General features: G+C 42.9%; 1 protein-coding gene across 3 annotated transcripts in view; it reads right to left on the bottom strand.

Moving 5' to 3' along the window:
• Positions 1–5,241: 5,241 nt before the first annotated feature.
• DHRS12 (dehydrogenase/reductase 12) overlaps positions 5,242–27,083 on the bottom strand; it is a 29,538-nt gene continuing 7,696 nt past the window's right edge. For 2 of the 3 annotated variants that reach the window (XM_042838829.1, XM_042838831.1), the window contains exons 4-10: positions 24,534–24,626; positions 23,427–23,508; positions 11,897–11,958; positions 11,038–11,142; positions 10,394–10,484; positions 8,957–9,094; positions 5,242–6,447 (exon numbers count right to left, since the gene is read on the bottom strand). In XM_042838829.1, the coding sequence (XP_042694763.1) occupies positions 6,308–6,447; positions 8,957–9,094; positions 10,394–10,484; positions 11,038–11,142; positions 11,897–11,958; positions 23,427–23,508; positions 24,534–24,626 (711 nt within the window). In that variant the 3' untranslated portion in view covers positions 5,242–6,307. Of the gene's footprint in view, positions 6,448–8,956; positions 9,095–10,393; positions 10,485–11,037; positions 11,143–11,896; positions 11,959–23,426; positions 23,523–24,533; positions 24,627–27,083 lie in introns of those variants that run through there. The other variant, XM_042838830.1, reaches the window with a different exon arrangement.

Here is a 27,083-nt window from a genome sequence, read left to right on the forward strand (position 1 = left end):
GTGTCAAAACAACCAAAATTCTGTTGTGTAGTCCATAGGAGGTAGTTGTGCAGCAAGTGGCTTTGCAGGTGCCTGTCCTTTCCAGGGGGCCCCACTGAGCAAATACGATGTTTTCAATCAGTGTCTAAAACTGTTTCCATATGTGATGATAGCACGGAGCAGTAAGAACAGACCTGAACCTCTTTCAAGACGCATTAACATGCTGAGTCCTTTTAGCATTGATCTTTTGTGAGGAAGAACAGGATCTCCTCTTCAAAATCTCACACGAAATTTGGCAGGAAATCTTTGCCCTTCAACATAAACAAACAAAACCAGACGTTCTAAGATTTCAGTTTCAGCATTTAACTCTGTGTAGTTACATGTGACTTTTCCATACATTTTCTCAGTTCGTAGGAATTTTGTAACTTGTGTTTGGCCATCTCTGAAACACTGGACAACACTGTGCTGCTAAGAGCAGAAAGAAGTTGAGTTCAAGGACATTCAACTTTCAGACGAGGCAACACTGAACTCCAAACAAAGTGATTACAAGAGAGCCCAGTCTGCCACCAAAATGTTTGCAAATATATATATAAAATTAAATGGAAACATCAGAATTGTGCAAAGCTGAACTACCCTCTGTCCTAGCACTACCAGTTTACCACAGCCCACATCAGGATCCAGAAGCCACAAGTTGTGCCAGTGATGAGGTGTGAGATTGAGCCTATGAAGATCTCCCTTTCTTGTCCTTTGTTTTAATGCTCATCTAGCCTCAACTTTCTGGAGCTTTGCACAATTTTTCCATCCCTGCTTACTCAGTGAGGCATCACTGCAGATGCCAACCAAGTACAAACGGGGTTATAACTGGGCAGGGCTTCCCTGGGATGTGAAGGACCCATTAGCACCTCTTCTTTGTCCTGTCACAAGCAGTGTGGCTGCCACCACCAGTCAATCATTGAAGTTTCAGCAACAATGAGTACATGAACTTGATTTAACTTTAGTAATTACAACCACTTTCAAAATAGTTTCTTGAAGCTTTTGGCACTGTTTTTGATGTTGAGTAAAAGCTATTTCCCCTTTGCCCACTCTGCCTGGAGCTTGTACCGCAGATGTAGCGCTGATGGACATGGTTAGCGGGCATGCTGGGATGGGCTGATGGTTGGACTCAATGATCTCAGAGGTCTTTTCCAACCTTAACAACTCCATGATCAGATCAGAAGTGTGTGAAGTTCACTGTCTTTCAGAATCTGGGGACTTTGCAGGGAAAATCCTACTAGCTTTTGCTGGGGTCGGTGTTTCCAGGAGCATTGCTCAACAATGTGACCATCTTTTCCTGCTAATTGTCTTGTAACAATTCCCACTTCTGTTCCTTTACGTATCTAACCCTCTCAATGGAACTGAATAAATAGTGCCAGTTGACTGGGGTATTTCCATCAGTTCCTGGCTGTTTTCCTTCTCAATGTCTGCGTTGATTTGTAACAAGAAATTCAGGTTGCCGAGTTTCACCAGTCTCATTCATCTGTCTGGCCAGGTGGTCGGCACAGAACTGACAACTGTCCCATGAGCAAACAGTGTCACTTCTTTTCAGTATACCAACCCAGCAGTGTGTCAGCAGGCTGGCTGGGTAGTGAGCTAACTGCCCAATCTCCTGCCTCATCCCATAGCTTCCTTTTTGCCTTTCCAGTTCTAAGAGCTTCTGAACTGTGGATTCTCAATTCCTGCAGTATCTGAAAGCAATGGGAAAATGACCAAGAAGACTTTTGCAAGGAAAACCTCGCCTCCTAGCAGCTCACTGCAGTCTCTACTGGCACTCATTTTACGTCTCCCACTCCTCCAGCACTTCATTTGTGGGTACTCCTGCCATTGCTGGCACAGCAAGCTCTCAGGCTGAAAACCCTGTGACCAGGCTGTGCCTCTTGGTAGGCTGCACATTAGATTCTGCCTTGACAGAGAGCAAGAGCCATTGGGTGGACGTGGATCAGCCCTAATTTAGTATAAGTAGTATCTGGTGTCATCAGAAGCATTCCTTTTGTGGGGAGTGTGACAGAGCAGCACGCACAGTGAATGGAAGAGCATGGGTAGAAAGAAAGTGTGGATTAAACTATTTCATAGCTGTCCTCCTCCACTAAAGTCAATGGCCACCAGGTTGTCATCTGAAACTGACCTATTTGGCAATAGCATTGTGCACTCACTAGCTAAACATTAGTGAAAACTAGTACTGCTCCTAATATTAGGCCTTCAAAAAATGCTCTAGCATTCCAAAGATATAGTAGTTGACTGAATTGAAAATGGAGAGGCCCAGGACTGTGTTCCACCAAATAAGCTTGTGGTACTAATAGGAATGGGAGGGTGGTTGGACTAGATGATCTTGCAGGTCGTTTCCAACCTTGTGATTCTGTGATTCTGTGAAATTCTTTACATTGAGGTTTTTTTAAGAGTTTACACTAAACTCTATAGGAAAACTCTTGCCTTTGAGCCCAAGTGTGGCATATTCAACATCACACCCGAATCCCATAGAGCAGGTGTGCATCGCAGTCCTTAATGTGCGCTGCTTAGCAGGAATTTGGACAGCCTTCTATTTCTGATAGTCTGTCACTGGATGCCATTTTACTCTTGCCTCTAGGACTTGTATAGGTGATACTAAATGTATTTGCTTAGATGCAGGTACAATTTATGCCAACTACATTAAAACAAAGCATCTCGCTGGCTTTACAGCTTTGTACCTCATTTGCTCTTGTGGTAAAGGGTGAATAAAGCTTAACTGGAGACATAATAGCAGCACTGTGAGAGGTTCCAGATTTGGTTTCTAATTGCTGACCTGTATTTAATGTTATTTAAAATTGTAAGGGCTCTTAAACCGCAATATCTGTCTCTTTTTTCACATTATAACCAAACTTTGATTAAAGCAGTTTTATGGCTTTATTTCCACTGTAAGCAGTGACTATAACGAAAAATACAGGATATATTAATAAACTAGTAAAGAATGTACATTTGATATATGTTAAAGAGCACTTTGGGTTATTTTATGAACTATTTAAGTATTATTAAGTCATTAAACTTTTCTTCTGCAGAGCAGTGAAGCAACTTGACTTAAACACTCAAGTATATATTGTTTTTATTAGCTTTGCAGCTACTAGACTGAGAAATGCAGTTACTACTTAAGCCTTTCAGTCAGGCTTTTGTTTTCAATAGCTGTAGTTCACAGAATCACAGAATGGCTTGGCTTGGAAGGGACCTTAAAGCCCATCCAGTCCCATCCCCCTGCTGTGCGCAGGGCTGTCAGCCAGCAGCTCAGGCTGCCCAGGGCCCCATTCAACCTGGCCTGCCCAGAAAAGCTGTGGATGCCCCATTCCTGGAGGCACTCAAGGCCAGGCTGGATGGAGCCATGGGCAGCCTGAGCCGCTGGCTGGCACTGCCCTGAGAGGGGATTGGGACTGGATGGGCTTTAAGGTCCCTTCCAACCCAAGCCATTCTGTGATTCTATGATTATGTCTTTAAAAAAAAAAAAGCTGTCATTCCAAAGATTCAGTAATTGACTGAATTGAAAATGGAAATGTTTGATCCAGGACTGTGTTCAACCAATTTTTTGGGAAACTCAATTATGTGAAGTAAACATAATGTGTTCCTTGCCCATCAGTCATCATAGAGAGCTCCAAAGAACACCTGTGATATTTGTATTTCTAGTTCTTTTGATGTATCACACCGATCCACAGTGATGTGTAGAAACAGTAGTGTAGTTTTTTGGGGTTTTGGATGCAGTTTGCCAGCAAGCACAGTTGGCTCAGGAGAAAAACATGTCACCAGGATTGCTGATAACAGTCTTGGCTTTGCAGTACATTTGTAGTATAAAAGATAAAGATAATCCCACTAGAATGTCTTTGTTATGAGCTGGTTATCTTCACAGTCATTAGAAAGATGCAGAAATGTAAGGGCTTCTTACACTAGATCCATTAAATCACTGTAAAGGAGCTTGTTTTCTCTCTACTGATTTAGAGCGAGAATTCCAGTGAGTAATTCCGCAGATCAGGTGAGACAAATTCTACCTTCTGTGTCAACAAATAAAACAGTTCCAGGCAAAATTCTCTTATCAGGAGATGGAGTTCTCCTCTAAAGCCTGTGCCTCCCATTTTCCCTTTCCCTTCGTATTCCATTTGTTATGATAAAGCAATTCCCCAATCTTTCACAGAAATGGCAAGCACGTACAGCTTAGTATGCTATTTGTTTTCCTGCCCAGAGTCATGGAGCCATTTCTCTGCTTCCTGAAGGGGAGGGATCCAACTATGCCTGGATGTGGAATGTGTTAAAGCCTCCTACTTCATAGTGTCTTGACATAAACAGGATAATATTCAGTCCTGGCTCCATAAAGTAATGTGGAAAGCATTTGGCAGCGTTCCTAAATTCTTGCTGTTTAAACATGAAGAAGCAGATCATTTCTGCATACCAGCACTGATTTATAGAAACTGAACGCTGTGCAGAATCCTTCCATTTAAACTAAGCAAGTGATGCAGGAGTTTCTGCATTCCCAGTGACACATTTGAGCCTAGTCATCTTCATATGCTGAAGGAAGCAACCACCCTGTCAAATACAGTGTTTAAATATCATTTGAAACTTTAACCATTTATTTCCTGAAGACTTCTGAAGGTACACTCCTCTGCATTTCTCTGTGTGCTACGTCCTTCAGAAGATTTTGGTTAACTTCACAAAGCTCAGAGCTATCACTTGGGTTTTATTTTAATGCCTCCCAAATTTTCTGTCCAATTCAAAGACTACATCCTTACTGTGTCTTGAGACAGTACGTGCGTACTCACAGTGGGTGAGACTCTGAGGAACAGAACAAATTTGCAGGGACCACCATTCTCCACAGTGAGCACATCTGAATACAATTTATTTTTAACAGGCCTATGGTATCCTACCTCTCCTCCACTGAAGGTACACTACAGCACTGTTAGTAATTAAAAGTTTTGTGGTTATGCTGATCATAGAATCATATCATATCATATCTATGATCAAAGATCATAGAATCACTGGATATTTTGAGTTGGAAAGGACCCCTAAAGGCCATCTGGTCCAACTCCCCCACAACAAACAGGGACACCTACAGCTTCGTCAGGTACTCAGAGCCCATCCAGCCTGACCTTGGGTGTCTCCAGGGATGGAGCATCCACCACCTCTCTGGCCATCCTGTTCCAGTGCCTCACCTCTGTAAAAAAGTAGTAAAAAACCTCTTCCTTGTGTCCAATCTAAATCTCCTCTCTTTCAGTTTGAAACCATTTCCCCTTGTCCTGTCACAGCAGACCCTGCTAAAGAGTCTGTTCCTTCCTTCTTACAGCTCCCCTTTAGATAGTGAAAGGCTGCTTTCAGGTCTCCCTGGCAGACCTTCTCTTTTCCAGGCTGAACAGTCCCAGCTCCCTCAAAAATGATCACCAGGAGAGGCGATCATTTTTGCTGCCCGCCTCTGCATGCACTCCAACAGGTCTGTGTCTCTCCTGTGCTGGGAACTCCACATCTGGATGCAGTACTCCAGGTGAGGCCTCACAGTGCAGAGCAGAAAGGCAGGATCACCTCCCTCGTCCTGCCAGCCACACTGCTGTGTAAGGATATGGTTGATTCTCTGGGCTGCGAGGGTCCATTGCTGGTTCATGTCCAGCTTCCCATCCACCTGTTCATTCAGGTCCCTTGCGGCGGTGCTCCATGCTTACATCCCCCAGTTTGCACTGGTAGCAGAGGTTACCACAACCCACGTGCAGGACCACGTGCAGGATTTATTGAACCTCAGGAGGTTCTCCTGGGCCCACTGCTCAAGGCAGTCTAGGTCTCTCTCAATGGCATCCTGTTCCCCAGGTGTATCAACTGCACCAGACATCTTGGCATCATCTGGAAATGTGCTGAGGGTGCACTCAATCCCACTGTTCATTAATTAAGATGTTAAAAAGTACAGATCCCAGTAATGACCCCTGAGGAACACCACTTGTAACTGATCTCTATCTGCACATCAGTGCATAGATCACCACTCCCAAGGTACGATCCCATTTCCCTGTCCACTCATCAAATCCATACCTTTCCACTTTGGAGAGAAGAATGTTATAGGGGACTCTGTCCCTTTCCAATTTGGAGAGAAAGCTGTTATGGGGGACTGTGGCCTTACTGAAGTCCACATAGATTACATCAGTGGCTCTTTCCTTGTCTACTGATGCAGTTACGCCATCATAAAAAGCAACAAAGTTGGTCAGGCAGGACCTGCCCTTGGTGAAGCCATGCTGGTTATCCCGTATCACATCCTTCTCTTCCATGTGCCTTAGCATATTTTCCAGGAAGATCTGCTCCATGATCTTCAGCTGCACTGAGGGGATCCTGGAGAAGTGGATTTAAACTTCTGGGAGAATTCTTCCAGCACCTCCATTAGCTTCTCCTCATCCCCTGGTAGGCTGTGGGTTCTTGCTAAGGGCAGGTGTGTAGGGACTGGTTGCCTGTCTGGAAGAAAGAAAGAAAGAAAAAATCTTAATAGGTATATATATTCCTATATATCTTCAAGCACAAAAGAGATTTTTCATCTATGCTCTATACTAGTTATTTACATCTACCAAACCAGAAATTAATTTCCTTTGTTTCCTGGAACCAGAATAATTGGCCTTTCACACAATATGACTCAGAGTGGTGAGTGAGATCTCATTTGCAGATGGATAAAGGAAGGCCTTGCTGTGGGGTTTACGCCTGCTCTCAGTCACTAGTTTGACTCCTGTTAGACCAGGAGCTTGTGACTATTCTTAAAGATAGAAGTTGCATTTTCTGCATCAGAAAGGGTTTTTCACTGTCTCCTGGGTAATGCTTCTAGTGCTACACAGATTTCTCAATTGGGACTTTGTAGTTTGGATTACTTGCTATCTTTAAAAGCTTACTTTCATCCTTAAAAATAAATGGATAAATTCTACATGCCAAAGAACTTCTGCTAATTATTCAACTGCCACAAGTAATGTGCACACAATAAAGATGTTTGACCAAACTTATTCAGTGTGATACTTTGGCTGGCTTTCCATACGTTGTTCTCCTCACTCTGTAAATGCAACTGTACCACTGTGGATTTGAAGGGATTTTTTTCTCTCAAAAAGCATGGCATCTGGAGCTGAGGAACCTTATGGAAGTGCTCTTAGATGTCTAGGAAACAACTGTGAGAGCACTAGTGCAGCACCATTACTTTACTTACGAAGTCCAAGTTCTGCATTAACCAGCTGAGACGAGAGAATAATCTGTTCCAACGGTGGGCAGCAGATTTCTCTGAAAGCCTATCAGGCTTCTCAGGGGAGCAGAGACGTTTCATCTCTTTAGAGCAAATGTCATAACTGGCTGCACACACCACATAACCTCTGCTCAGGGAAACGCAAGGAGAGAGAAACAGGCAGAGGAACATTCCTTTCTCTGTCACTGAACATGGACTGCTTCCTAAGTGACGGGGGTGCTTCAAGAAGTTTGTGCTCAAGTTTGGGAACTATGTGTGAAAGCTGAGCTCAGTATCGCAGAAAGGATGCTTCCAGACTTGGAAAGCAGGACCCTGTCAGACATTTTTTATTTATTTTGGCAGATGCAGAGAATTCTGGTTGTAGGAGTCATGTTCTTACCTTTTTTTTTCCCTCAGGAAAAAGAAATGCTGGCTCTAGTTTGCACTCAAAGGGAACAGAATAAAACGGAACAGAGGAAATGGGGGGAAGGTGTTACTGACTCAGGAAATGGCCGTCTAGGACCAGAAGGGTCTGTATTGACTCCAGCACCTTAAACCCTTTACTAAAGGATCCAAAGACCTTACACTCTAACCTGTGGCACCCATAAGGCATTGGGGGAGAGAAAAAACTGTCTGACTCCATCTCTATGCAGTAAGCACACAACATAAAAATTCCCCTGCAATCTTAAGAGCAATCATGCCAAAGTTCTCAGAAGTCATTACCTACAGCTGAAGAGCCAACGCATGTTTCCTGTTTACTAAGGCCAGAGTTAGACCAAGGCCAAAAGCAAGAGACTGTTGGAATTAGGATCCAGAGCATGGATTCTTCTGAGAAGAAGTCAGGATCAGCAGGAGATGACAGGAGTACAAAAAAAAAGGTAATTCTGGGGCTATAGAGTGGAATGACCAGTTGGGAGGTGTTGTTTCTGCATGCACCACATGAAGACATGCAAAAGGTCAGGTGAAGTATACCAACCCAGTGCAATGCCTGGGAGGGAACAGAAAGGACAAAGTGAACCCAGCTCAAAAAGTCCAAACTTTCTGCATGCTCCAACTAGAAACTCCAGTGAATTGGAATTTGACATCCAACATGCAGCGTGGGGTGCCTGTAAGCAGTTATCCCAAGCTTTGCCTTCCTCCTAGTGGACTGACCTGCATCAGGACTGAGACATCTATGCTTCCAGCTGCTTTCTCTCAGGTGCCTGCCACCTGTCTGAGAGATGAGGCTCTGGCCTATTTCTTCCACTTAAATTCATTATGCTAGTAATGCCAAAAAAAGCCACTGTGTCCTGATCTCTGCCTGGCTTCAGAGAAAAGGGGTATTGGCAGTTTCACATGAGCATGGAGAGGTAGGAAGGAAGAACCTGTCAAAGCACAGCCAATCCTCAGCGCTCTGTGAGAGGGCTGCTACTTTCCCAGCATCATAAAAGATGCAGTTTTGGCTGCTGTGATTTACCTTCCATTGGCACAGTTCTGCAAACAGCCATCTTCATTCAAACCAAGAAAACTTCCCTAAGGAAATGCTCTGAAGTCTCTGAGCTGATTTAGAGGACAAAAGTAGGAACACAACAGCTTAACAGTCTTTCACAGGACTTTCTCCTTACTTTCTTAAGAGCTCACTTCAACTTTTAGTCTTGGGATAACTTTGAGAAACCCTTTACCTGTTGAAAATCAGCTGCCTGGTCCAGTCTCCATCCCTTTCCAGGCCAGATTAGGATGCTACAATTGCAGTTAGCAGTCTCCATTGACATGCAATGACAGACTCACCTTGGAAGAAGAGGCCACTGGGTAACTTTGCTGCCTCAGATGATACTGCCAACCACACCACAGTATCAGCTCCCTGCGCCTCTGTACGCAGGCTGTTCTTCATCTTCTGATAGAAGTCTGGCATCGAGGACCTCACAGCTAGAGAGCACAAAGGGATGGTGGGCTACCATGCAAGGCTTTTATGATTAAAAAAAGTTATGTTTAAAATCGCCATTGTGAGTGTACAATGAAAGGAAGGCTTCTCAAAAATAATGAAAGTATTTCTCCACAGCCAGGCACATGGTGACCACGGTGGAATAGCGTTAAGCTGCCAGATGATCAAGCAATTGCTTGTTTGGATCAAATTGCACTAAGAAAATTAACAAGAGGTGAGAACAGGATTAGCGAGAGGTTTCTGATCCAATTCCAAAGAAGTTAAACATGGGGGAAATAGAAATACCAAATAAACAGGTATTCTGATAGATTTTAATTCTTATTTTCACATCCGTTTTAGGAAATCAATTGCAGCACAGTGTTTCAAAATTTTATGGTGAAACTAACTACATATTCGGTGTTTAAACACTGGATTATTTATATTTTATATAACAGATGATGACTGAAGGCCTGTCTCCTGCAGCTGTTTATTTTTAGGGGATTGGGTAGCCCTTGAACTTTATGGTGGCATAACATTAAAGATCATTAGGTTTGGGAACGCATCAACGATGTGCAATGTAAATATATTTTAAAGAAAAAGTAACACTAAGATTTGGACAGATTAATTTTCAAGCAAAAAGTAGATGGGTTTAAATGTTTCTATTGTAAGAAACAAATTTGGAAAACTGTGTCCCTGGGAAAAAAAAATAATAATAATCAGATATTGGATTGCTAGTCTGCAGCTCAAACTGGGGTGTGAGGGGCTGAGAACATACTGCAGAACACAACCCGCATGCTGGCCCTCCTGCTGAGCCAGGCAGTAACGAACAGCTGCAGCTCAGACAGAGCTGTCTAGCCAAGCACACCACTTCTCCATGACTATAAATGTTTAGAGGAGGAGCAGAGGAACAAGGCATGCACACGATGCGTGCTTGTTTTTCCTGTGCATCCTTGAAGGCTTGCAACATCGGCACACTGGTGCTCGCAGAGGCAGAAGCTGTCTCTATGTGTTTAACAGTCCTGTTGCAAATGTAATTTAGAGGTTAGCTTCAAGCACTGAGGCTTTTCTGTGCATTTGCATGGGGCTGGAATCATTTGCAGCCCTTTATTATTCTCCAGCTCCACGCAGATGGCAGACATTGTGCAGGATAGGACTACCAAGGGAGTACAAAACTACTCTAAGCACCAGTTCAGAGACAAGAAATGACTGCACCTGCTAGAGCAATTTAGCAGAAAGTCTCTCTTCTGTTTGCTTATAGGCTAGTCTAGAAAAAAAAGGCAGTTTGAGTGTCAAGCAAATGATACCTGGAGTGTCTGCCCAGCCCGGGTGCATAACAGAGAAATGGATGCTTCTGTGAGTTTTTGCCCATTGTTCTGTCAAGACAACTTGCTGTCTCTAGAATAGAGCAAGAACAGCCAGATTAGCATCAAGTCTGACATCCTCTCCACAGTGTTTGTTCCCAGGGAAATAAACTATACCAAATGTGCAATATCATGGCACTTATGTATAGCAGAAATATATCCTTGCTCACCCACATTGGGCTTAGTGAGTAATTTCGGCAGAGACCATCATGATCACCATCATGATCACCATACCCACAAGCTTATTCTTAAAGGGGTTACACTGCTTTTACTCACCATTTCTGCTTGCTGCAGACTGCAAGGAAGAATCAAGCAAACAGAAAGGGATTGTCAGCTAAAGACAGCGTTCCCCACTGAAACTCAAACCAAATGAAAGTCATGTTCCCCCTGCCAAGGTGATATGCACCAAAAGTGTGTGACATCAACAGAAGATTATTGCCTGCATATCTCTGAACAGGTTGGATGCAATGGGAAAGCCACAGCAAACTTTATATGTGTGTGTGTGTGTGTGAAGGCTTTGTGCAAAGCAGATGGTATGTCAGCATGCAAATAAGTGCTAGGCTTCGTTTTCAAAACCAGGGCTGTACCTTGTTTTGAGCATACACCATAGTTCCATCAAACGTCCCACTTCCTGACTGCAAGTCAGATATGTCTAGTTTTTGAACTAGCATGCCCCCAGAAGAGACAGTTACCTGCAAGCAAATGAATGAAAAACAAATGAAAAAGCAAACAACTCCCCAGTGTCATTACTCATGCATGTGAATGAGTAATTCACATGTAATTCCACATTTTGGAATCCCTGGGAGCAGGACTCTCCTGCCCATTCCCCGCTGTGCTTGTGCTCATGCTCATACAGGGAGCTTACCTGGAGATACAGTGGAAGAATTACTTTTAAAAAGAAATGAACAATTGATTTTCATTCAAAATGGTGTCGACTCCATCAGGGAACTCTTTGTCTTTTTTTGCTTTCAAAGTGAAATTGGCAGAAAGAAAACAGCAAAACAGCACTATTTGTAGTTTATACCTTTAGCATTTAATATAAGCTAATTAGAAACAAGAGATACTATATAAAACTTAGGAAATTTCATGTTAAAAATGTACTTTCTGTCCTATTCTAAATTCCAAATACCAAAACCAGTAAAGGTTTTTAAGCCTATACTCCTGTTATTAGTATTTTGCACTATACTGCAGGAGATAACTAGCCCCAGGGAAACAAAAAAGGAAAGTTTCTAAAGGAAATATTTTACTCTGCTTTCCAATGAAGGGTTCAGAGCAGCAGGCAAGAACTGGAGAAGGAGCTCGTTGCTGGCAAAATCCAAGAGGATACTAGAGATGCTCATGGAATTATAAATAATGCTGCATTGCTAACATAGGCAAAGAGATGCTGTCACAAATCACAGGAAAAGAATTGTTAAACACCACTTTCCAACAGCATCCCAAACTTACCACTCTGGCATCAGCTTCCTTTTCTAGGAGGGGCAGCAGGGCAGTTGTCAGAACGTATGTACCTACAAGGCAGACAGACACCAACATTAACTCCTCTTTCCAAAAGCTTTTTTTTCTCCCTGCCCCCTATAACCAAATTCCCTTTATTTTTGAAACTTCATCTGAGCTTAATGATTCTGTTGCTGCGTTACTTACCATCTTGTCTCAAAAGGCACATCAGTTTTTTTTGCAGGCTTTTATGTCTATCTTATCTGTAAAAAAAAAAGGTTCCCTACATTCCAGCTGTGCCTCTGAAGGTTGCATGGCTCAGGTATGGATTTCTCTGGGGAATGAGGTAACACCAGCGAGGAAGTAGGGAAGGTGTTTCCACTCTGTGTGAATCATATGTACACATAGCTATGCTGGGCCATGAAGAAGAGAAACAAACCATGCTTCACAAGTGCATCCCTCCAAGTGGTTTTGTGGTGAGAAGGTAAAAATATCACAGAGTACTCCAACACTGTAGATTTCTGCTGCATAAAAAATCATAGAATCATGGAATCCTTAGTCTTGGAAGGTCTGAGGACCATCTAGTCCAACTCCCCTGCACTGAACGGGAACACAACACTTCCATCAGGTTGCCCAGGGAGAAAATACTCATATCGTGTGTCCAAGGCTGAGCTAGGTTTACTTGGAGAAACTCAACTGTGTATTTCCACACTTTGATCGTGTTCATTTAGCATAATTTGTACAAACAGCACAAATATATTCCATTACAGCTGTTACTATAACCAGCAAAGTTTGTTATTCAGAGCAGTGCTCATCTGCTGGCATGTTTGGTTCAGACACACCTAGTGCTGCTTCACCCGTTCCAATGCAATGGAGGGATTTTTGTTTGTTTCTGTCTCTTACAAGAGACTTTTCTTACATTTTTTTCCCACTGAAAACTATGTTTTAGAAGTTCCACTGAACTCCAGATAAGTCCAGCCCCACTCAGTCTAGCATTTCTGCATCAAGCACAACACTTCTCTTGTCTTTCCAGAAATGGCTTCAGTTCAACAGCTCCATCTCAGCGATAAACGTGTTTTTTTCCATGAGCCACAGAGGCCATGTTTTTCCCTACACATGAAGACTTCAGCATGTGTCTTTATAACCCCTCTTCCACAGAGGCGATGAGATCACCCAGTTACAATACAGCGTGTTTATAAATATGCTAGCACAGCTAAATGCGTTACATGCCTGGTGAACAAACTGTTCGGCTCTCCCGTCAGTCACAACAGCCATCCTTTTCTCTGTAGCATCACTGGGACATCCATATGCAGATGATATATTTAAAACCCAAGCAGATTAAAATGAAGGCACAGCAGAGCAGTAAGAGCAGCCTGCCTGCAGCAGGAAACACAAGCAAAGGAGCAGCCAGCGAGCAGTGAGAGCCCATGTGTCCCCTGGGGACCACAGCCAGTGACATCATGAGGACAAGGGCCATGGTGCATCAGGGACTGCTGCAATTCACTACAAGCTGAGAGTCTGGATTAAATTCTGGTTTGTGATGGATTCTTCAAATGCAAAGTAACAGCATGTCTTGGTTAAAGGCACTGCATTTCCTGAAGGAGAAAGCTGAGCTGCAGAGCACCAGCGATGGCAGTGCTTGGTTTTACTGTCCTGCAGATAGACACTTTCAAGAGGCTTCGGTTTTGTTTGTTAGTTCTAAATGTAATAGGATTGTTTCATTAATGCCAGGCTTTGTTTTGCTTTCCAGCTGGATGAGAGAAAAGTTCAATGCCAGTAATCCTGCTTATAGCAACTACAGCTTGTCAGAAGTTTATTTAAAACCACAAAGTAACTGCAGAGCCACTGTCTCCTCTGTTCCACGAGTTTATTAGGAACTCACTAAATCCCACACAGCCAGAGCATCAGACGCTTTGCCCACTGAACCATTTGCTCTTGTACTTTGAGGCAGTGTGAAAAGACACGTTTCAATCCTGGTCTCCCCCAGCAGCATTTCCTCTAAGGCCAGGTTGGATGGGGCCCTGGGCAGCCTGGTCTAGTATTAAATGTGGAGGATGTCGGCCCTGCTTGTGGCGGGGGGGGGGGAGGGGGAGGTTGGAGCCTGATGATCCTCGAGATCCCTTCCAACCCAAGCCTTGCTATGATTCTGTGATTCTCCAACACACAGAGATGTGTCAGGCATTAAAAGCAAAGCATTCCATCCCTTCTGCTTAGAAATACTTCACCAACTGCTGACCCAGTCTTAAGTGTCCAGACACAAATTCCTTCATATTTAAAAAAAATACACTTGAATATTATACATTCATGGACTGATCTGTCAGGCTAAACAGCCTGGACAAGAAACTCAGTAATAAGAGATTAATGAGGCGTATGATTGGTTGGAATGCATTATTATTGATTGAAACCTCTGCATTGTTCCCCACGCAGAGCTGGCACATAGCTGGGGAGTCGTGTTCAAACTGACAGGAGTGGTGCTAAAGGCAGGCAGTGCAGGCTGTCACAGCCATGCACCGCGTGGCACAGACTGTGCCAAGCACTGCTGTACTGCAGCATGCCGTAATGCAGAAACAGATTTCTAAGGAAAAGGGTAAGCTGCAAATGAATGCTTTGCAAATGTCTTTACAAAAACATGAATTGCACGGGCAGTATAAAAATAAAAAAGAGAAAACTTAGTATTTTTAGTACCTTTTTTCTTTTTCTGAGGAAAACCAAGATTCTAACTTGGTAGAAGAGACTACAATTCCCCTCCTTGCTTAAGGAGATCAAAGCAAGATTCAAATTATTTTTTTTGCTAATAATTGATTATTCATATCAACAAACTGGACATCTGTCTTTCGAAAATGAACACTGCAACACCATTCCTTTCAGTATTTGAAGGGAGCTTATAAGCAGGAAAGAGACAGACATTTACATAATCTAACAGTGATAGGTTAAGGGGGAATGGCTTTGAATTAAAAGAGGGGAAAATTAGGTTAGATATTAGGAAGAATCTCATTACTGAATGGGCACAGCTGCCCAGAGAAACTTGTGGGTGCCTCATCCCTGGTGGCACTCAAGGCCAGGTTGGATGGGGCCCTACGCAGCCTGAGCTGCTGGCTGGCACTGCCCATGGTAGGGGGTTGGAACTGGATGGGCTTTAAGGTTTCTTCCAACCCAAGCCAGTCTGTGATTCTATGAACATTCTAGCAATGCCCTTGACACAAAAAATATTTTTGTCTGTTAAAAGAGAAAGCTCTTCCCCCACAGTTTAGCTAAAATAAGCATTCCAAATGTGATTAATGCTTGACTAGCACTGTATTCAGTCTCTAGATTATTTGAAGTCTTTTTCTTTGCTGTTTAAAAAGACCAAAAGGAACTCAAAGTGGCATGGAGGGTAAAATGACCAACAGCAATGCTCCTTGTACTGGAACAGCAACAAGCAGAGAGTATCCTGGCGATCCTGATCTTCCATTTTGGGATTCTGACAGAAACCAAACGAAACTTTTTCAGGTAGGTGAGGAAATGCCAGTACTGCTGAGAGTATTCTGCAGAAAGCATGCCCTTGTCTCTCAATTAGATACTGTGCAAATGGAGCTGCTCAGCCTCGATGCTGGCACGCAGAGTCCACTCCCCAGATCCTGCCACTCCGACAGAGGAGGTGCAAAGAGCCCACTGGGCCATAAGGCAACCGGAATCAGGATGCCTGTGCCTGAGCAACTCACCTGGGCCAAGGCCATTTCCTGCACAGGTCTGCAGGGTGCTCGAGAAGAATTGCAGACTGCTTGGAATTACTCAAGCAGCATCCCCTTGTTTTTTGTAGTGAAATGGTACACACCACTTCCCTTTGCAAAGGAGGATTTGCAGAGCTGCAGAGGAGCCCAGCAAGATGAAACAGGAGCTTGCTCAGAAGCAGCAGGAATGCAGAAGCAGGTAACAAAGCCTCCAGTCTGTCACCCACGTGTCCAGGATTTCACATTGCCCTGACTGAACTCTGATGAGGTGAAGAGTCAGCTAGAAAAGCCTATTGTACAAGCTGCAGCCCTGTTCCATGTACTGCAGTCTGACACAGAACTTGCTGGCCACATTTTCCCGAGTAAAAGAGGCTCCTGGGATTGTTGCATAATCCCTTTCAAAGATAAACATCCTCCCTCCACATTTGGTTTTCTTTGTAAAAATTCCTCTAAGTTTTATGTCTTAAAGCTGAGCTCACGTAATAGGAAATCATGTATAATAGCCTGTAATTCAAATCTTTCCTATAAGGATACAGCTATTCCACCACTACAGACCATTCAAACAACTGTGCCATGTGGTATGCAGTTTGCTCTGAAAGTAATGCTTCCTGTTTACTTCCGTGGAAACGACAACAGATAAAAAAGATCACAATAACACTATTTGATAGAGTAAATTCTCAGCTACAAAACACTATTTTTCAACAGTCACCATCATTAGCTGTGCATTTTCTCCACCAAGAGCCTGCATGCCACGCTTGTAAAATCTGCACCAACAGAAGTGACCCACTGTTTCACAGCTGCTAGGGCAGCGTTGTTACTTTGCTCCTGAAGTCCATCTTTCTCTCATCTGAAGTCAGAGGGAGCCAAATCTGAACTATCAGAAGGAGTGGTACATCAGTCAAGCAAAGACTGGCAATGTGTGGGTCTTAAAGTCGTTACACGGCCTGGCATTACTGTGTTACAAAAGAAAGGTTTTCTTCTTCTCTGTCCTGACTCTGCAAGTTTGAGCCTTCAGCATAGTCAGTGTCATGAAACACTGACTGACCAGAGCTGATGGTTTGTCCGGGTTCCAGACAATCGAGAGGGATCACCCATTTCCTATCCCAAAAGACAGTGCACATCACTTTATCTGCTGAGGACTGCTTCTTGAACCTTTTCTTCAATGGGGAATTCACATGTCACTGCTCTATGGACTGCTGTTCTGACACCACGTCTTGTCACTGGTAATGATGTGATCCAGGAAACTCACTTTCAGTCTCATATTGATTTGATAGGTCCTGACAAACTTGTATGCGCTGTTTTATCTGTTCCCATATGAGCATCTGTGGGACCCATCTGGTGCTAACTTTGCAATATTCCAATGTTGCCACCATCATTTCCAATACATGAAGCTGATATTCAGCTCTGTGCACAGTTCAGTGGTCATAATCCATTGATTCATGCAGATAAGCTGATACAGGTGCTCTTCATTGTGTGGTGTGACAGCAGTGCATGACTGTCCAGAATGTGACTTGCCTTTCACATCTCTGTTGCCACTGCTGAAATGCACCACCCATCGTCTCACTGTGCTCACACCCACTGTTTGGTCTCCACAAACATTCAGCAAGTGTCAGTGAATGTCAGTGGGTGCCATTTCTTTCACAGTGGCACATACACACTCCCATATCAGACACCTTTTCGTCAGACTTCCCTTCTGCTGCCACCTGCTGCACAGCAACAAAATGTAATGGAATATGGGAAGCTTCAACCTCTACTGCCATACCACCAACATCCACCTCTGATATTGTGGGCCAACATAATAACATAGTAGGCATCACTTCCAGAGCAGCCTTCATCAATAGTGTGGTTTGTCAGTCTGTGCATTACATGTGGTAATTCCACTGAAGCAATGAGTATGGCACTTAAATAGAAAATGCTTTGTTTAGGCACACTTCTTCCCAAGTGCTGATAAAAAAAATAAAATTAAAATAAAATAAAATAAAATTGAATCACCATGTGTTGTGTTGTGCAATTTCTCCACTTGCTCTGAGATCTTCTCAATTGAGTTGAGTAATTTCGTATTGTGCTCTAATTAATAACACCCATTTGTAACTCCATACAGTGAATTCCTCTGTCAAACTGTATGAGCAGTAATGCAGCATTTCACAATCACACAGAGAAACCACACTGATGGAAGCGTAGGAAATGAGGAGCTGTGAGGGAAGTAAACATACAAATCATACACAAAGTTGTTCAAAAAAATGTAGCAAAAAGCAGCTGGGCTGCTTCACAAATATCAAAATAAACTCAGGCCATGTTTCACATGAGCTGAAGTAGAAGCTGAGGGAACTGTGGAAAACTCTTGCTAGGTCTTGCTGAAAGGTAGCTCTGCACTTTCTTCTAATAGCTAATTCACCTCACTATCTCTACAACAGCATCACCAAAATGAAAGCTATCTCCCTGCAATGGGCTGAAGTCTACAGTGAATCAGACACGGGTCTTTCCACACAAGGTTACAAATCCTTCTGCAACAGAACATGAAGTTTAAGCAAAACACAGAACAGCCCTAACAGAAAATAAAACTAAGACTGTAAAGGCAGATTGCCAAAATGCTGGTGTTGGAACTTACATTTAGCCTGCTAAAATAAGGAACAATCCTCAAGATTCGTATAGTTCCAAGTTGGAAATCAGCAAGATGCCACATATAGTGATAGTACAAGAATACATACCTATATCTGCTTTACAGATTTCAATTGACCCCCAAACCTATACTTTACATTGACTTATAAAGAAAATCATTGTTTCAGCAGAAGTAATACTGTAAAGCCACTACCTGTTTGTAACATCAAATTAATTCATGATGCAATTATTGTAGGCCCAAGTGTGTCAGTGGATTCTACAATAGTTTTTGCTCGATGTTCTGTCTGGCAATTAGTGGTAAATTGTTGGTAAGGTTTCTAATCTGCTAACATCCAGATAAGGGCAGGCAGCCAGCACTACATTCAGTGGAGTTTTCCATCTTACTGAGCCCTGCAGTATTATTAGGAACAGTGCTATTTCAGCTGTGAAAAAAAAAGTGGGAACAAAGTTTTATAATACAGATTTCAATGGCTCGCTCATCTGGTAGAAATGAGTTAAGTAAATTGGCTTGCTTTTCCTGTGTCCGAGGCTTAAAAGAAAGGAGAAAATAAAAAAGCACAAGCTGACATTCTTTCTTGACCTGGTTATCTTTTCAAGCCTTCAATTTATACAGTTTCAAGTGAGAGACATCCCTGAGCCTGTTTCCTGAGTATCAGATCAGGAATGAGGATTTTAGTGCGCCGTCTCTGAGGGGCAATTCCACCACACTAGGCAATAACTGAGAGTGCATGGGAAGAGCTAATGAACATGAAAGACAAAACAAAGGTCCACATTTCCCTTGAATTACAAAGCTCAGCTCAATAAAGGTTCCTCTGTGTCCTGGGAAACCAGAATTCAGTACAGCTAGTAGATTTACAACTACATCTAACTTCACCGTTTTTTTTTATAGCATCTCTCATCTCTCTGTCTCAAAACTCGGTAAAAGTAAACTGGTATCACAGGCTCCTTCACATAAGTAAGGCTGTCTGCAAAGATCAAGACTGACTTCATGGCAGAGCAGCAGCTGCCATCCAAGCTGCCTGACCTCCAAGTAGTTCAGACACAGTCTGACAGGCAATGCTGGCTCATACGAGACCCAGTTACGTATGGTTTATGTGGAGGGAAGAGACTGAAAAATATTCAGTCAGGTTAGGCAGATTGTCATAGATGGGCTGCGCATCTTATTTCTTATGGCCCTAACGTGTTATTTCCCCTGGCTCTACCCCTTCTTGCTCACAGAGTAACTGTATATAGTTTTATTATTGCAACGAGAGCACAGGAGGTTTCATTAGACTGAGAAAGTCACACTCAGTGGGAGCTTCACTTATTTACCTCTGAGTGTGTTTTAGCATCCCCTTGGCTGTTAAGTAGCAATAAAATGTAATGGATATGCTACTTCTCCACGTCAAGCAAGAAGATGTGTTGAGTAAAAGAAAAGTGAGGAGGACAATGAAACAGAGAAAACAGGTACTCTTTCAGCTGCATTTCTAGTGCTTCAAAAGGAACAGATTTCTGTTGCTTCCACTTGTCTACCAACACTGATAGTTATTGGCTTTCTTTTCTTCCCAAAATGACTGAATACTGTTGGTTTGAATGGTCTTTGTTTGGAGTGGGAGAACTTACAAGCTGGAACCATCAACCCGCAGCTGACGTTCTCATACACTTCTCCCACCTGTCTAATTGTAGAATCACAGAATCATAGAATGGTTTATGTTGGAAGGAACCTTAAAGCCCATCCATTTCCAAGCCAACATGGGCAGTGCCACGCAGCAGCTCAGGCTGCGCACAGCCCCATCTTACCTGGCACAGTTGGCCTTCGGGCTCTTGCACACTGATTGCCTCCAGGGATGGGGAACCCACAGCTTCTCTGGGCAGCTGTGCCAGGGCCTCACCACCCTCATAGTGAAGAATTTCTTCCTAACATCTAACCTAAATCTCCCCTCTTTTAATTTAAAGCCATTGCCCTTTGTCCTAAAACTATCAGACCATGTAAAAAATCATTCCCTCTCCTGCTTGGAAGCTCCCTTTAAGTACTGGAAGGCCACAATGTGGTTTCCCACAGCCTTCTCTTCTCCAGGCTGAACAAGCCCAACTCCCTTAACCTTTCTTCATAGAAGAGGTGCTCCAGCACTCTGATCATCTTCACGGCCCTCCCATGGACCTGCTGGCCTCATGAGGTCAGAGCAGAGGATCTGATCATCTTCACGGCCCTCCCTCACCCTGCTGCCTCCCTTCTGTTGATGCAGCCCAGGATACAGTTGGCCTTCCGGGCTGTAAGTGCACACTGCTGGCTCATGTTGAGCTTTTTGTATTTCAGGACCCCCAGGTCTTTTTCCACAGGGCTGAAACACCAGAGAGGTCTTTGTACCTCCTAATGCAGTGAACTGTTCTCAATTAGCCAGTCAGTGGTGATTCATGTTCAGGGAGGTTTATTTTTTATTTTAACCAGTACTATTATTATTATTTTTTTTTTTACATATTCATGTTAGCTATCAGAGGGCTTATGCACTCATTTTTGCCCACTCTCTCCAGGAAAGGATCATCAATTAGAACTGAACTCTAACACCCATTACGCGAACTATCTGAAAACACACTAATAAGTCAGTCAAGAGGAAAATACCCGCAGCCTGGATTTAAAAGCTTCAGAGCATTTTAGACACCTAAATGAGCAATCCTAGAGCTTATGTAAATGTTAATCAGACACAGAACTAACAGACTACGCTCTGTATTTAAAGCATTTTATAGCTAATTCTTGCATTCTTAGATAGCTGCAACCTACACGTTCCATTATTAGACCTGAGCTAAGATTCAGGGTTGAAACAAACAGTCAAAGAAAGATGAAAGGAACACTCTGCATGTGAAGTTCTGGGGGAAAAAATAAAAGTGTTAATAATGTTCTTATTCTACAGAAATCAGGCAATCACAAGTTCTTGCTTCCATGCTGCTAACAAGAGAGGGACAACTGCAGATGTTCAAAACAGGCCAGGCTTCAGTTTTTCTGAGGATAAAAGCAGGGAGGGGAATTCAGTTTGTCCTCTCTGATTACATCCTGGTTTATAGCCAACCTATATACCTGCCAAGTCTAACGTAGCCAAGGTTTTCTCTGGGAATCTGTAACAGATAGTTACTGAAAGTTACTGAGAATCAACTCGGGGCATGCTTTTAGTTACTGAGAAATAACTTCTCCAAAGTAAAGCATGCCCAAAGGCACACAGTACTCAGGGAAATGGCTTAACACAGCATCTGCTCTGACACGCATTTTTCCATACTACTTTCTTCTACTGTGACTCTGACAGGAATGATTTATTATCTCATCTCTGACTTTGAAGCAAAACACCTGCACTGTTGATAGCATTGGTCCCCCATGCATGCCTGATGTGCAAGCACAGAAGTGTTCCCTTACACAAACAGTCCCTTCCACATCATCCAAGTCCCATTCTATTCTAAAGCTTCAAAAGACAATCCTTAATGTTACAAAGAGAACCAGCCTAGGCAGACAATCCACTCCTTCTCTGAACTCTGCAGAAGTTGGACAGCAGAAAATGACTTACCTGCCTCATCTGCTCAAATGTGCAGCCACCTCCCTGACCTTCTTATACACTCAAGCAGCAAGTGACACACAAATGACTAAAGAAGATCTATACATAACACTGACAGAAGATAATACAGGCACTTTCCTAGTTCAGCACAATCATAATTCAGCTTCCTCTACCATATTCATGCAGCTTTATCCTGCTGTAGATTTCTAGTGAGGCTGATTTACAGCTGGGAAAGCAGAACTTGCTGCTTCCACTTGTGTGATAAAATCCGACTCAAGTGATGTACTCACACAGCTCCCCAGCAATTCATTTCCCCAGTGCTTAAAACTACACAAATACATGCTTTCATGTTCAAACTGTTGTATTTGCTTTACTCTGCTTCTCTCCAGATGAACTGCATCTTTGCACATTGCTGATTTTTTGTCTGAAAGACAACAAGGGGGATACATTTCTCATGTCGAAGTTCTACTTCTACAGCCAGGGGAAATTTGATGGCAAAGTAAAACTCATTTTGAATTCTGGCCGCAAGAAACAGAATGCTACTACAAGATTGAAGAAACAGAAACTGTGCCTTTATACTTGAATTTTTAATTGTCACTTTAATGCAGTCAGACTTGCAGAAAAACAATGTGTGTGTGCAATATCAGCTAAGCACAAGATAATTCTACCCTAAAATGTTCAGAAGTAAATAGGAGTTAAGGAAGCTATGCAAAACAAAGCTAAGAATTAAACCAAAGAAGGGTTCCCAGGCTCTGAATGCTTAGCTCTGTCGATACCCCATCTTTACAGCCTAAGGTTCCCCTCTTCCTCATCCCAGATATTGATAATCAGGAGGAAAACAGAGAAACAAAACACCACAGCTCCTTTTTAATGGCCACTTCTGAGTATGTTAAAAACAGTCCCTTTGTATAGCCACATAGTTGTGTGAAGGGAAAAGAGAGCAACAGGACAGCAGCATGCAACACACCTCTCCTTGCAAGAGGTGCAGCCTTCAACCCTTCGTACATCAGTGGCAGCACACAGCTCTTCTCACTGTTGGCTTCCTGTATGTTCACATCTTTTCCATGGCTCTTATGGGGGAACCTTTCCCTTTGCTCACCGTCTTCTCTGCTTGTCCTCACCTCTTTCTTCCTTGTTTCCCCTAATTTAACCCTCTTGTGCCCCCACCATTCATCAGATACGCCCCTTATATCTGGGGTGGGAAGGACTACCCAGAACTTCTCAATCACTTGACTAGGAGTTGTGTCTGTTTGAGAATGCCCAAGGCACTATAGAAGGTACAGCCTTCCTATATAATGTGCCTCCACCACGTGCAGTAGGACTGCTCAGGCCTACTGAAACATATGAATGTGCTCTAAACAAGCCACAGGAGCTTGGATTACAGGATTACACAGACTATCATTAGCAGCACTGCTTGGAACAAAGCTTCCTATCACATTTCAGAAGCAATTTAATTAAATCTTATCTGCATTTGTTCACTGCTGCTACAATAAATAAAGGTACTGATATGACAAAAGCTGAAAAATGGAGAAATTCAAATAGGACATTCCACACAAGCTGCAATATTTCTTCTTTTACCTTCATACTTCTTCCCTGGCATAGCAATAATACGATCCCTCTTTGAACAGAAAGAGCCCAGCTGTAAACACTTCAAGCATATCTATCATTGTTCAGAATTAGGCCCCCAATACTCACCCAAGGTATTTGTTGCAAAGTTTTTTTCAAGTCCATTTTCAGTTAACTCTCTGTTGTTCACCATACACCCTGCATTGTTAATCTGTAAAACAATTCCTGTAAACAAAAACAATCTAGGCAAATGTCTACAAACAAAAGCAAACATACAGGCAAATCATGATAGTTTGACTTTTTTTGGCATGATGCTAAAAACTGTTTCTATAAATCACACTATTCCAATTCAATTTACTGCTACAAATATTTTTCACAGAAGAAAGGATCTTCAGAGAAATGGATTGGTACTAAAAGCCAACCACCTTAGTGCCTTACTCCATGTTTTAAAATCTCATCTCACAGAAGTAATATGCAGGTTGCAGAGCACAGATTTTAGGACAAATAAGCAGTGTAGTACGTTAATCTCATCTGAGAGATCCCATTGATGCTACATGATGATGTACTCTCCATTAGACATTCCTCTACTAGGGAAAATTCACTTTCTGTAGCACCTCTCATGTAGAGCCAAGCTGAGAGATTTGGGGCTTTTCAGCCTCAAGACGAGAAGGCTTCAAGGAGTACAAAAAATAATGGCTTTAAACTAAAAGAGGGGAATTTTAGGTTAGATATTAGGAAAATAGTCTTCACTGTGAGGGTGGTAAGGAACTGAAACAGGCTTCCCAAAGAAGATACGGATGCCCCTTTCATGGAAGTGAGGCCAGGCTGGATGGAGCCCTGGGCAGCCTCATCTAGTGGAAGGTGTCCTGCCAATGGCAGGGTGGGTTGGACAACATGGGGGAGGCATCGTTCTCTGCCATATTTTTGTTTAGAGAAATATGCATAGCCTGAATATACAACCTGAAGGCCACAAAGTTATCAGTAATAAAAGTCAGATAGAAAATCTGCAGTGAGAACTTCAAAAGATGCAACTAAAAAATTACTGCACTTCTTGCTTTTTTGTATTATATCTGTGTATGAACTGAGAATGGACAAAAGCAAATGGACCATGGAAACTTCTGTAGCAGTACTCAGAGAACATTAAGGAGAGAACTGCAAAATCTGGACTATCTGTTGGCTAAGTTCAGAGGACAGGCACTCCAAAGATAGACACATGATTTAAGTATGCAAACTTACCAACACATTCAATTTATGTTCAGTTTTGAATTTTTCAGCAAACTTCCAGATTTCTTTGGGGTTAGAAATATCCACAATATGCAAGAAGATATTCTAAATGAAGAAAAGTAAGTTACAATCAACATGGACAGTGAATAGGTCCTGCTCGCTGTTAAGGCCTGACTAGTTGAAAAGCTATTTTAGTCATATGAAAAAATATTATCTCCAGAACATATCTGAAACACTTATGGCTAAGAAGCAAAATTGGGACATCAAAATATTTTTCTAGGAACATCTTTTGTCATTTGCTCCTGAGCCATGACCTTCTAACGTTTAATGCATGCTTGAAGGGACCCCAGCTTTCATCTCTGTCTCGCAATCTGGCACAGAAAGTCTATCTGCTTCATACACAGCAAGGTAAAACCCAGTCAAGTCAGGTTTGCAATTTATGTGCCACAGTAGCAAGGCTGTAGACCTCAGCCTTCTCTTCTTAACACTGAGTGAAAACAACCCTTTAAACCTCTTCTCCACACACATCTTAGTTCCTTTGTAACTTTGGCAGTCTGGCCTTGCTCTAGGACAAAAAGATTTCCTTGTTCCAGGAGGCTCAAACTGGATGTAGGTGTCCTGCTGTGGTCTCACAAGGGCTCAGCACTTCTCTCAACCTGCTGGCTACACTTGGTCATTCAGCCCAGGGTGCATTTGGTCTTCCTTGCCTCAGGGCACACTGCTTGCTCAGGGTCATGGCATCAACCCCAAGCCCTTTTCTGTAGACCTGTTCTCCAGTCAGTCCCAGGCCATCTATTCTGTGGGATTACTGCAACCCTGGGCAGGACTGCTCTTGATGAACTTGATGAGGTTCATTTCTGTCCATTTTCCCACCTGTTAAGCTTCTCTGAATAGCACCTTTACTCTCCAGCTCTCCACAAATTGAAGCTATCTGCAATCTGACGAAGATTATACTTGATCTATTTGTCCAGACTGTCAGTAGAGGCATTAAACTTGCCCCAGTATTGAGCTATGAGGGGTGCAACTAATAACTGCTCATCAGATCAGCTCTGTATTGTTGACTGCTACTTTCTGAGCATAATAGCCCAAGCAGTTTTCTACCTGTCTTACTGTTCACCAGATCAAACCACATTAGCAAGTGACAAATCTCTCAAGACATCAAGTCAAGACAGCAGGCAGATGCCTCCATCCCCAACAGGAGAGAGCCTCCAGCCATTTTCACCCACCCTTCCTCCTGGTGCCAACAATGGTTCAGGCTCAGCTGGCTTCAAATCCTCCCCGACAGAGTTTTTTCTTCCCCATCTCTTACCATGGCACTATACCTATGCTGTAAATGAACACCTGCAGGCTGAGAACAATCCTGCCTTCTAGTGGTGTTCACAAATGCCCAGTCTTCCCCATCTTAGGAATCTCCATCCATTTACTTGAAGATAGGCCCTAGCTTTCCATCCTTCACGTAAGTGGGGTTTGTGCTCTTCTGCTCTTTGCAAAGACCCTGTCCACCTCCTGTTTCCTCCCCCTAAGGCTATGCAGCTTGCTCCATGTCCAGCAGATGCTTCATCTGGCAGCCCAGCACCTTGGCCACAGCAGAGCCCAACGGATGAGGACCCCATTGTGCTCTGCCCCAGGCTCAGGAAGAAGAGCCAGTCACTCCCTGCAGCACAGCACCCACGTATCATTCCTCTGGAGCAGGGCAGAAGAGCACATCTTTAAGTACATCACTGTGCCCATGCCACTATTTTTAAGCAGAGTGTTGTGTGCCTTCTGCAACCTCTTTCCACACTAAGTGCTGCATGAATCGCCATGTCCCTTTCAGTCGACCCTTGCTTTGAAATGCTATGGGCAGGGATGTGAACACAGTAAAATAAAAGAGGAAAAGCTTGACATGAGAGCAAAGTTATAATCTTCCAACCCACTAAATCTAAAACATTTCCTCTCTCCAAAACATCTAAAGCCTTTTAGTCCTTGTTAAAGGCAATTCTCTGCTTTTGTAAATGTCTGCTCTAGCTAGTATAAGCAGAGTAGCATTTATCAGCATACAGAAGGCACTGCAAATCCTACTCTTCTCCTGCACAGTGCTTAGTCTTGAAGACATACCACAGACAGTCTTATGACATATGCAAGGAAAGGAACTTCCAAGATAGTTATGCAGAGGATGTGTTCCCATGCAAAGAAACAAATAATCATTACAAGATCTCCTCTTTTTTCAAACTGTTCCTTTACTACTCATTACACAAGCAAAAGAGATAAGCGAAGAAGCTGGGAAAATTATAAGGCATCATTCCCAATCTATAATTCTGCTTCCTTGAAGATAAAAACACTTGTCTTCTCTTTAGCCTCTGGATTTCAGCTCCTCATTTGAAGTAGCTCAGAATTTTCTCATCATAATGCTCATTTCTAAACAAAAAACTTGACACTTCTGTAGGTTCTAAGCAGATACCTCTCTAAGAGCCTTCTACTTTTAGAGCTACTACAATTAACTACTGCAACAGAAGAGCAGGAGATTTGGGGGCAGATGTTCAATATTACAAGTGATTTCAGAGACTGAAAAAGAATCTGTTG

Source organism: Centrocercus urophasianus, unplaced genomic scaffold, assembly GCF_019232065.1.
Source record: "Centrocercus urophasianus isolate 14NV4802_14NV808 unplaced genomic scaffold, USGS_Curo_1.0 seq_9, whole genome shotgun sequence".
Classification (NCBI taxonomy): domain Eukaryota; kingdom Metazoa; phylum Chordata; class Aves; order Galliformes; family Phasianidae; genus Centrocercus; species Centrocercus urophasianus.